The 12125-nt window shown below is 53.3% G+C and overlaps 1 protein-coding gene across 17 annotated transcripts in view; it reads right to left on the bottom strand.

The window, feature by feature from the left end:
• Window positions 1-12125, bottom strand: part of ZMYND8 (zinc finger MYND-type containing 8) — a 112692-nt gene that overhangs the window by 52258 nt on the left and 48309 nt on the right. For all 17 annotated transcript variants that reach the window (XM_075528642.1, XM_075528655.1, XM_075528648.1 and 14 more), the window contains 5 exons: window positions 9057-9170; window positions 6336-6428; window positions 5227-5314; window positions 3097-3152; window positions 257-334 (listed from right to left, as the gene is read on the bottom strand). In XM_075528642.1, coding sequence (XP_075384757.1) covers window positions 257-334; window positions 3097-3152; window positions 5227-5314; window positions 6336-6428; window positions 9057-9170 — 429 coding nt within the window. The remainder of the gene's footprint in view (window positions 1-256; window positions 335-3096; window positions 3153-5226; window positions 5315-6335; window positions 6429-9056; window positions 9171-12125) is intronic.

The raw sequence follows: 12125 nt of genomic DNA, 5'->3' as shown, positions 1-12125 counted from the left end.
CTGCAGGTCTTGCTCAGGAGAGTTAGCCCCGTCAGGCCTCGGCTATGTGTATGCACCGTGTGTCTTAGAGGTGATGCTGATCTGGATGACTTAAATTCAATCTTACTTTATTAGGTAGGGAAAAAAAGTCCCTTTAAACACCTCAGTAATCTTCCAAACGCATGGGCCACCTGGCAACAGTGGCCACGGGGCAGGCACAGCTGTGTCCGGGGCATGAGGGGTCAGAGGGTGAGGTGAAGCAAGAAATCCAACTTACACAAGGCTCGCAAAACCAGTTGTCTCGTTTCTGGCAAGCAGCTAGGTAACATTCGGGACACACTTCGATTTCGTTCATCTGTAAAGCAGAAAGGGCATTAGAAGGCGTCCTCCTGGATGCCGTCCAGGCTGGAGGCCCTCAGCACATGCTTGATAATTCTGAGGGATAAAGGCAGCTAAGCACAGTTCCTTAGGAAGAGAAGGAGCCAACGCCTCCTGCCAGCTGCGTTTCTGGCCGAGTCCAAGCTGCCACCATTTCTCCCAGGGCGCCCAGCTCCCGCTCTTGCCTTGCGGGGCGGCTCTGGCTCCACAGACCACAGCCACCTTTCACACGCACACATCGGACCCCGGTGCTCTCCTGGTTAGCAGCTGCCCTCAACCGGGGCAGGGTTGTTTCACATGCCACTCTCACCCCACAGGTCATTTGGCCACCATTTCTGGTTGTCACACTGAGGGTGTGAGGCTATGAGACAGGCATCGCCGGGTAGAGGCCCAGAGGGCTGCAAAACAGGCCCCAGAGCACAGATCTGCCCCGCCCAAAATGCCCACAGTGCTGAGGGTGGGGAAACCCTGCATTATGTTAACAACAAAATCTGAACCCCCTGACATGAGCCCTCCCCTCAACTCATGTTAGCCCCGTTGGCCTCTACTTGCCAATTTCTCTCTATATAAGATCCTGTCGAAAAGAGTTCATGACCACCATGTCTCCCGCACGGTCCCCCCCATTGATGGCTCTCTGTAAATTCCCCCAACATAATTCCATGTTACTCTTCTCCCTTCTTGGGAAATTAAACTCCCGCCAAGGCGCGAGAGCCCTGCCTGAAGTCCACCCGCAGGCTGAAGGGTTGGCCAGCTGGGGGCCTTTGGAAAAGGCGCCTGTCTTGGGTGGCCTCCCACGTCCTCTGCTAGAGAATGGGAAGGAGAGCTGTAGCTTCCCGCTCGGCCGCGATGAAAAGTCTCTCACTGCCAGGAAGGAGGCTGCCACTCCTAGCAGCCCCATAGGACAGGGTAGGACTGGCCCCTTGGGATTTCTGAGACTAACTATTCACGGCGGAATAAAGTCTCATCTTTGTCCAGAAGAGGGTTGGAAGGTTGGAGATGACTGATGGTTTCAAACCGCTGGCTTCAGGTGAGCATCCCAAAGCGAAACCACGAGGCCACCAGTGGTCCAAGAGGAAAACTAGGTATCGTCCCGATCAAGCACGGCTGTGTGAATTAAGTATCATCCATAAATGCAAAGTCCGGAAGCGGGCCGGCATCCCGTTAAAGAACACTTACTAAAGATCAGGGAATGCGCTGAATAGGTCTACTAAATGGCGACCAAAAGTAACTCACTTTAAGCTCATAAGCACACTGTGAGGTGCATCTGGGGTCATCCCCAGCTTAGTTGGAATGTGAAGACTCCAAAAGTCAAGTGAGCAAGCCAAGTTCATGCAGCTAACACAGGGGTTACATGCAGCTAACATGGGGGCCAGCTTTGTACACTGGGTTAGGAAGCCCACGTACTTCAGCACGACACTGCTAGCTATCACCTTGGCATCAGCAGCCTGTCTTTTCCTCGCATCTCCGAGCCACATGGCAAACACAGCGTGGACGCTCAGTCATAGGCTCTATGACCACGGCAACCGATCGATAAGGGAGCTCCTAACATCAGCAACGGCAGTGGGCACCAAGACAGGCAAGTAACCCGAGCCGGTGTGTGAATGGCTACAAATCGGAGAGAAGACAATCAGGCTCCACCTGCTGGAACCTGCTGCCTCCAGGTTGACAACCTCTGGCCTGATCACTGCCTGGCGACCAATCATCCTCAGGACATCAGCAGAGGCCCGGGAGGCAGAGGGGCTGCTGGAGATGTTGACAAAGCCAGGGATGGCCTGAGTGGACAACAGGGAGCTAGGCGATCTAAATGGTTCCATGCCGTGCGTGGGAATGCTGCGGTTGTGAAAAACATATACTCAGAGTAAGTGAAAAGAGATATTGAAAGCCATATAGATGAGTATGGCTGCAGAGAGGAGTGGGACATACGGACATGTCCTGGCACTATCTAGATATGCTTTCTGTACATATCATACCAAAACCGAACAAAAAGATAATCGAGGCCGGTGTGCTTGGGCTTCCCCTCCTATCAGTGGGGATCGGTGGAGAGGGCCTCCCTGTTGGCTTTGCTGCCTGCAGCCCAGCCCTAAGCTCCCACAGCCCCCATGGCTCTCATGTCCAGAGGGTCCTCATGCACCCCCACCATCAGAACTAGGGGTATCTGCAAGAGGGACAGATGTCCAGGGCTCGCTGAGAACCAGCTGAGACCAAAGCCTTATCAAAACCCAAACAGCTTCTGCAAGCAGATCAAAAGGGAGCAGGTCTGGGGCCCAGGTAGCGGGCCAAGGTCAGAGGGCGGGACCTCCTCTCTGTCAGCAGGAACTCTCACGATGGCTGTGTCGGAGGAAGCCGTAAGGTGGGAGAACAAAACCTGCCGGGGACTTGCAGCCCCTTCAGCTCTGGGCTCGGCCAGAGCCCCGTTTCACATCTTCATTTTCCTTAAGGGGTGGAGTGGCTAGGTTACTCCTTGGGCTACAGTCCGCAAGGTCATCAGTTCGAAACCACCAGCCACTCACTCCAAGGAAGGAAAACACTCAGAAACTCACAGTGGGGTAGCACGGACTCGATGGCAGTGAGCTTGCTTATTTGGTGTCCTTACAGGAGGCGGACTGCCGCCCACGCCGGCATGATTCCCAGCCACCACAGCTGCTCACTGGGCCATTCATCGAACAGAGCCTCAGCCAGCCTGGCCCCTCACTCTTGGCTATGTTCAAAAGGGGCAGAGGCTCAGAGGGAAACACCTACCTCGTGTTCACAGATTTTGATGACTACTTTCGCTATTTGCGTCAATTTGTGATTTCCTGGGGAAATGGGAAAACAGGATTAGTTCAAAGGGAGAAGCAGCAGCATCCTCCTTGGGCCTAGGCACCCAACCAACTTCTCCGCTGGCTGAGTCCGGGATCAAGTCTACCAAGGCTAAAAGCCAAGGGCAAGGGGCTCTTTCAATACCAGCCCAAACTTTCTATTCCATCTCCCGAATGATGCAGTGCCCGCCCCTCTGAAGAGACATCACCTGTGCGGTTTCCGGTTATGAGCCAAAAGTTTACAGGTTCTAGTTTGAAAAACACACCCCCATCCTACAGGAGCCATGGTCCCCACCAGAGAGCCCAGGTAGTGTTTTCAAAGGAGAGCAGACCCTGAAACATGCAGCTCTCTTAGGCTCGGTGCTTCAAGCTCCATTCTCTGGTCAACGCCGCATGAAGTCACACTAGGCCATGGACTTGGATATCCCCATTGGAGGCCCGAGTAATCTAGGGTTGAAAGGAGTCCCTGATTCAGGAGACCATTCTTCAGTTAATGAGCAGAGAAGCTGAGCTGGCTGCTCCTTGGGGCTAAACGAGTCAACAAGAGGTCTTCTTTGAACTGGGATGGAATTCTCAGAAAATGGAAATTTGCTAACCATTTCTGGCTGGCTTTGAAAATAAGAGGGTCTGTCCTTACAGAGCCCTCCACTCTGGTGAATGAGCCACACCAGGAAAAGCCGCACCCTCCGTTAAGTGTGGTCAGGGTTGTCCTGGGAGGGTCCAGACACCGTCGCAGGTCTAGAGGCTGCGACGACCAAAGGGGAAGGGAGTTCTCGTCCAGAGACAGAGTTCCAGCAGAGGGCAGCCCCAGAGAGGTCCTGGGACCAGAGAACCCAGGTGGGCAGGGCCCCTTAGGGTTTACCTGGCCAGAGGGAGACAGGGTCAGGAGGGAAAAGAAACAACGCACTCCACTTGTGTCTCAAACCCACTCAATCCTCAGAGGCCTTGAAAAGGATGCAGACAAGACGGGTATCCGCAAAGTGAACAACTCTCCTTGCCACCAACCCTGATAACAAAAACCTAAGCAATCCCTGGGGCTTCAACGAGCCGTTTAAACTGTTAAATACCAAACGCTGATGGTCTGACATGTAAAGTCCTCCCTAATGTACTATTTTTAAACATTGCTATCTAGATTTTAAAATCACAACAATCCATATTTTTAAATGGGCAAAAAATGTGAACAGACACTACCCCGAAGAAAGAGCTAATGGCACATGAAAAGACACCGGCTCCCTCCAGTTTGCGATCTCTTCGTTGTAACTCAACCTTCGTGCCGTTAATAAAGATATCCTGAATAAGCATCGGACCACTAACCAACAAGGTCGGCGGTTCAAGACCACCACTGCTCCTCAGGAGAAAAAAATGAGGCTGTCTGCTCCCAGGAAGACTGACAGCCTCAGAAACACTGTCTAGACTCGCTACGAGTCGGAATCAGGCCTGTGGCGGTGGGTTGGAAGCAGGCTGAGTGTGAGTTATGTTAACTGGGTAGGACACAATCCACAGCATGCGGTGGCATCGTGGGTCCATCTCTTTGGAGATCTGAAAGTGATTACACATGGGAGCAGAGACAGAAGGCGGCACCTCCCCTGGCTATCGCCCAGAAAGGGCAGCAGAGAGCACAATGCATCCTCTCGACCTGGGGCTCCCTGTCCTGAGAGCTCCAAGGGACGTGAGGGCCAACAGGTCTCTAAAGGAGACCAGAGCCTTCCCCCAGAGCGCCCTGCAAGTGCCTGGGGCTGACCCCCCGAATCCAGCCTTCCAGCTGCAGAACCTCAGAGAGAACCCATGTGTCAGAGCCGTGCCCTGTGGCACTGACAGCCCCGGAGAACTCGGACAACATCTAGTCACGAGCAGCAGCACCGGCTGCAGAGGACAAAGCACTCTGACGGCAGCCCCACCTCAGAGTCTACGCAGGGACTGGCCCTGACCCGCACCCGCCAGTGGACTCTGCTCAAGGGTCTCGGCCCATGGGCCCGGAAGTGAGGAGCAAGTGCCCGGCTTGGGAGGTGGCGTGTGAGGGCCAGGCAGTGTGCCCATCACTCTCTCCCGCAGGCTGAGCGGAGCCACTCACCCCCATTATAGATGATGCAGTTGTGCAAAATCCACTTCGCGTCGGCCAGGAAGGCTTCGGTGCATCCGTACATTTTCTTTTTAGCATTCTGGGGAGGGAAAACCACGGAGCACCGTCACCGGCAAATCTGTGCGAGTCGCCGCCAACGACCGCTGTGTCCCCGCAGCGTTTTCTTAGGCAGCACTTGCCAAACGAAGGCGCCCTCTCCCCCCCGCCCCTCCCCTCCCCTCCCAAGATGCCCTAGGCTGAGGCCTGGGTGGCATGGTCTCATCAGACAGCACTATCAGGTAGCAAGGAGCCGCGGGACCTTTCTAGACCTGCATGTCTTATGTATCACAGGTGCGTTTCCGTACGCCTACCGAGAACTCGGTGGAAGGGATGACCCATGTCCCCAAGGGGAAGCTCACCCGCGGTCACGTTCAGGAACTTAGATGCCCAAAGCTAGAGGCTTCAAAGCTAGGATTTGGGATCCTCGCTCACTTAAATGCCTCCTTTTCTCCCCGGACCACGAGTATGTACGAAACTAACGTTTGTGGAGCATCAGTGGGGACGGCAGGAAAGACGGATTCCTGATGCCGATGCTTTCCCATTAGCCCGATGTGGGAGCAGGGAGCGGAGTAGCCAAGCCAAGCGGTGCCGAGGTCACGGGCATGATGGAGAGCATTACAGGTAGAATGCGACGCGTGGGCTTTTAGCATATAATTCTCAAAACTGCTCAGCAGCCACCTGCTAACCCAGACCGTCCGTGTCCCCATCTTCCTTCCTGCTGCACACAATGGCAACTCTACGAAGGGAAGGTGAGGCAGGGTCTCCACCAACCACTCATTCTTAGAGGCTACCGCCATTTCCAGGTAAAGGCCTGGCGCCCCTGCAGTAGAAGTATTAGAAGCTAGCCCGGGGATTTCAACATGCCATCGTGATCCTGGGAAGAATGTTGGCAAGGAGAGGCCAAGGGATCAAAGGGAATTCTTCCGTCCAAGTTCAAACTGAGTGGGGAACAGGCCGAGAAAGCTACGTTGAGCCAGGCCACGGAGCGTGAGGTGGGATCCTGAGAGGCACCTGGACCACTCGACTGGGTGACAGTGCGAGGCTCTTGGGTGAAGGCCAACCTTTTCCAATGTACAAAGGTCCATGGGGTGAAAGATGTACTCTGCGTAGTCGGGGTGCTGCTCCAGCGGGACGGGCTTCTGGAATGCATCCGTCTACGAAAGAGGAGACGCACATGGACACACAGACATGTCAGTGAGGAAGACCAGCTCTCGTCCCCAACAGGGCCTCGCACACTGAGATGGGCATCCCTGGTTCTAAAGGGTGCCCCAAGAAGCCCGGGTAGTGCAGTGATGAAAAGGCTTGGCTTCTAAACAGAAGGTTGGCTGTTCAAACCCACAAGCTACTCTTCAGGAGGAGGACGTGGCCATCTGCTCCTGACAAGATCCCAGCCTTGAAGTCAAGTCACATGGTGTCATGACAAACCCCAAATCATCTACCCAACGACACCCAACAGCCACAAAGAATATCCTTGGGGGTGGGGGTGGGAGTGGGGGTGGGAGTGGGGTGTCCACTTCAGGCAAACTTTTCGCTCTCTTCAGTCCTGGATCACCTTGAGCCCCCGCTGCATTCTGGTTTTGTTTCGTTTTCAACATCTACCCAAGTAGTCAATCAACAAGACGTGGCCATCAGCAGGATGGGCTGACACAAGAGACTCAAACATGACAACACTGTGTGGAAGACATAGCACGGGGCAATGTCTCCCTCTGTGGTACGAAGGGTCCCCAGGAGTGCCAACCAACTCGACAGCACCCAAGTAAGAGTCCTAAGCTCCTTGGTATTAAGAATGAGCTAAGAACCTCACACTCTGGGCCACCATGCTGACTGAACAAGACTCGTGTTGATGCTACAATATTCTGTGTTCAGAATTAACTCGGGGGGAGGTAGGGCCCCCTGGGGGCAACATTCCGCTGAGTGTGAACAAAAGGAGCCCGGGTGGCACCGTGGTTAAGTGCTCAGCTGCCAACACCCACCTGGCTAGAGAAAGGGGTGCCAGCCTGCTTCAGCAAGGACCGAGTCTATAGGGCAGTTCTACTCGAAGAGGGCCGTTATGGGTAGGAAGTGAGGTTTTCTTTTTGAATGCCAACAGACACTTTATAGAGACGGGAAAGTTTAGACCGTGAGGGGGACCTGTACTCTGCCTCCGTGGAGAAGCCAGCCTATTTCTGAACAGGGTCTGCGTGGCAGTCTGTCAGCATGAACACTGCTCGTCCTGGTTGCCCTCACTAACACCCGACTTGAATCAGCTCAAATCACGAGGCCCATTTAGGGACGGGAGGTATTTACTTGCTGAGAAGTCTGTGAGGTTTGCTGAAGTACCAGACATAACACAAGCGCATGGGCTGCCCCATCGATCGCCAGCTGAGGCCTCTCGCATCTCGAATGAAACTGGGTTGCTTCAACAAAACTGGGTTGCTTCAACAAAAATCCACAGCTTTCTGCCCAATGTTAATTAGTAAGGCCTTCTTCAGTCTTTATTTTGGGGTTTCTACTGGACAGTGTTGGCGGGCCTACATGGATCTATGCTTCTGGTTAGCTGTCTTAAGTGGAACATCGCTGAAGCTAAAAGTCAGGAAGCGACCCCTTGTCCCTTGGCATAGGAATTACCCAGAGCAACACCCCCCCACCACCTGGAGGTTATTCTACACTTCCGCTTCCATCCTCACAGCCAATTGGCTCGCTCTGGGTTTGCTTTTGACATCAGAGTATCAAACATCTGAACATGGCCTCAAAGCCAAGGCCTAGGAGTGACTCGAGGTGTAACCAGCTCCCTTTCTGCAGCGTCACTTGACTTGGCAAACCCAAGGCTCACCAACCAACGGGCCAGTGTCTGCGTGCACATCTGGAAAGGGCATGCCACACGCCGTTCCCTTTAGATTCCTTGGAGGAAACGCATCATGCTATACTGATTGGCTTTTTGGCTTGTACTTCGGGGTTTTTGTGCCTCACACAGTTGACCCTGGAACAACAAGGGTTCAAACACACTGTTCCACCCTGCTGTCCCTGCAGGGAGCTCAAGTGGGGCGGGTCTCCACTGCTAACTGATGATCTGTTTCAGGAGAGACTGCGCGTGGACTTGGAGATCTTCAGATGTACTTTAACCAGAAGTGCACACAGCGCAATGGTTATGACAGGGCTGGGGTACGTCCCTGTCAGCAGGATGGATGGCGCCCTGGAGGCAGGCAAGAATATAGTGACCCTGCTTCAGAGTGGACTTTAAGGGACAAAGGCCTATCAAGCCTCCCTGCATAACTGAAGGCCGGAAGGAAATTCTCTCTCTGGGAATCTCATTGCTTGAGGTCCCCATGCAAGGTTACCATCAGACTCCAGGTACAGGGAAATTGGGTTGGGCTCAGCTGTCCTTAAAATGGAAAGTGCCTAGCTCCTGTGGGAAGGAGGCACAAAGCTTCCTCTTCCCTAATGGGGTATGGAGTTCCACTCCACAGCCTATGAGATGGGCATCCCCTGCCCCACCTCTCTGTCATTTCCTGATTCACAATGGGTTGTTATCTGTGCCCATCTGGGTCCTTTGGGACACAGACAGCTGTCTTTTATAAAAATTAACTGGGTGTTAGAAACAAAAGAATAGAAAAAAGAAACCCAACATCATGCCACCTTTTAAGCTGAATTTCCCAATGTTTGAATTTGGGTATGCCAGTGGATCGAAGGCCCGTGGGCACGTGCCCGAAAGACCAAGGCCGCCGAGAACAAGAGTGTGCAGAGAACAAACCAGCAAGTCACCACGTGCGCTTCCACTTGAACGCAGGGCACGGTCTCCTTACCCCCGGCTGCTTCATTTTCTGGATGGCGAACTTGAGCAGGTAAGACAGCTGTTCAATGGTCAGCATGGTCATGGCTTTGCTCTGAGTCTCGATGCACTCGGCCACGGTGATTTTCTACAAGTCAAAAAGCACAGAGATGCCCGTGAGAAAAACTAGGCAGTGAGCCTCAGTTACCATCTGGGCAGGGATTGCCCTTCCAGGCTGCTCTTCCAGTAAGCACTCACATTTAAATATTTTAAAAATTCCCATCTAAGTGCGATACATTGTTTTTCTCGGCAGGGGCTCTCATCTACTTGGCCCACGTGGACCGAATCAGTGGGTAAAAACGAAGAGCGCATCGATCCATGTACGGCATTAGGAAGCGTGTTCAGCTGAAGCAGAGAGCGTGATGGGAAAATGCCATGAGTAGGCGGAGGCCTGGGAAATCTTCATCTCTGCCGGGGTTTCCAGAAAGGGGATTTGAGAGGAAAAGCCACGGGTGGCTTCGTGACACATGGAATGGATTCTTCTCTCGATCCTCTTGAGGCTCTGAGCGCTATCTTTGGGGAAGCGACAAGGCAGGAACCCAGTGCTGTCACCCATGGAAAAAGCCATCGGACACTGTAGACGGAGGACTCAAAGGAAGGCGCTGGACTAAGAATAACTATGACGTCATTCTCCATCATCACCTAGGTGAAGTCATCCTGACATTGTGGCAAACCGTGCCAAGGGCACTGAGGCTGCCTACCTCCATGAGCAGGAGCTGCTACTTCATCAGGGTCGTTCCATCAAAGAAGCGGCCTGAGATGTCTGGAGCCGGAGGGAAGGCAAGTCTGGTACTGTATCTCTTCAAAGAGCACCAACAATAGCACAAAGAAGCTTCTGTGGACGCCAGTAAACACTGGGCATGGAGTGCTGAGAAGTTTCCTCCAATCTCTGCATCCGAATCCTTAGCACCTCCAGGTCTCCGACAAGAAATGCCAGGTTTCCGGCTGGCTGGTTGTTGAAGCAACGTAGGCGTCACTCGATAGCTGAGAACTAAGCCCAACGCTCATGCCCAATTGCTTAGCTACCCAATGCTGCAGCATCCCATTGTCCGTGCTGACTGCCTTACCAAATCACCCCTACAGGGTACTCAAGAGACATGAACCACGGGCAGAGAGGACACACTTGGTTTAAGTGCTCGTGAGTACCTAGTTCCATGGCCAACACTTGGGTTGGCTGCTCAACCGTCATTCCTTCTGCCCGCCCCCCCCACGACTGTGCCTGTTTCCCACAACCTTAGATGAAAATGACCAGACCAGCAAAATCCCAAGCTTGCATTCTTCCCATGGGACTGGTAAACCAATCATGACCAAAGAACGCAAAGACAAGACCTTTCCCGGCTTGGCTAGCCGGAAAATGAGGAGATGCCCTTCCTTTTAAAGTTTTCAGCTCAGGGAAGAAGCCTGAACTCACAGCAACCATCTCATAACCATCAGCCAGATAAGCACAAGTTGGCGGGTACTTACTAATCTGCGGTGAACAATTTCACTTTTTTTCTCCCATCACCTTGAAAAACATCTTCCTGCGACTAGGTCTCTCTCCCGAGAGCACCTTCCTATACCTTTTCAAAGTCACAATTCTGGATAGAAACAGAGAGCTCAGTGAGCACCGGCTTACTGACTAATCTACAGAGAACCATTCCCATTGCTAAACAGTGAGAACAATGGGATAGAGCGATGGGAGAGGCGTTTTGAGCTCGGAACCAACTGCACTCTGCCTCCCCATCTTTCTTCACAAGCTGATAGTGTAATAGAGCCCTACGTCTGAAGCCTCCTTTCGTCGGCAGCTCTTGCTCCTGGCAGTCTGATCCTAAATGAACTGCTCCCTCCATGTATCCTATCAACTCATTTGGAAGAGTTAATCATAATGAAAGAAAATAGAAGGAGGCAGCTTCCCACAAGTGGCTGGATGGCCTTAGGCTCTTTAACACACACCACCCAGCAAAATGCATGTGTCCAGGAACCTGGAGAACCAGCAGCCTTCGTTTCCTCATGAGACAGAGAATTCCCAAGGATGCCACCAGGTGATCGTGTTTTCATCCGAGGCCTGCTTGTCCTGCACGAAGGCTGCGCCACACACTGCGTGACAAAGCTGGCCTTTATCCCACACCATACACGGAGGGGACCTTCCATCTCACGTGCAGAAAGCGTCTCCTGTGAGCTTGATTCCCATTTATCTTGGGAGCCCAGCGACATTCCGGATTGAATGATTCCGTAGACATCAATGCTGCTTTCCGAGCTTGGGGACGAGCCAGGAACGTAGATGTTGCCAAGAACCGGAGCCCGCTCAGAAAAGGGGACGCTTCTCATAGGTGGTTTCACGGACAATTGTTACGATGCAGTGCGCTCAATTCCCCGACCTTGCCAGGTAAGCTGCTCTCTCCGCGCTGCACCCGCAGGTCCCTGGGCCTCCGGGTGGCTGCCTGGCTCTCACACATGCCTCACCTCCTCCAGGGCTTTCTCCCATCTTCAGGAGGCCTACCATGGCCTCCCCGATTCCAACAGGTACACTTGGCACCCCCGCAGGCCCTCCTCTGCGCCCCCTCCTTGGTGTATTTTCTTCTAACACACTGGATGCCATTTCATGTTGGTTCTTGGAATGTCTTTTTGAAGATTGGCATATGTGGCTGTTTTCGTTCAAAGCAGAATCCGACATCAACAGGAGCCAAATCCTTGCTGCCTGAGAAAGAATCCAGCGGCCACCACCATTGGTCTTCCCGACGTGGCCCCCTCCAGTGCAGGGGGCACATCCACAAGGAAGGAAGTCTCCAGAGACATGGTGTAGGTCCACGAGCGGCTCGGGCTCAGGTTGACTCCTGAAACCTTCCACGCAGGTAGACTTGGCGATGGGCGCAGCTCTCAAAAAAAGGCACCAAGGCCCACGCGAATCCGGAAGCAGCATCCAAGTGGACTGTCTTTCCAAAAACTGCCGTGCTGAGCACAAGCCTGAAGCTGCTCCCCAAAAGGGGGTGGGGGCCAGGAGATACAGTGGAAGGCGGCAGCTGCCTCTTGGAGGCAGGAACAGAAGGGGAGAGAGAGGAGAGGC

This window comes from Tenrec ecaudatus, chromosome 12 (assembly GCF_050624435.1).
Source record: "Tenrec ecaudatus isolate mTenEca1 chromosome 12, mTenEca1.hap1, whole genome shotgun sequence".
Lineage (NCBI taxonomy): Eukaryota > Metazoa > Chordata > Mammalia > Afrosoricida > Tenrecidae > Tenrec > Tenrec ecaudatus.
Note: the sequence above shows the minus strand (reverse complement) of the source record. Positions and strands in the feature narration are given on the sequence as shown.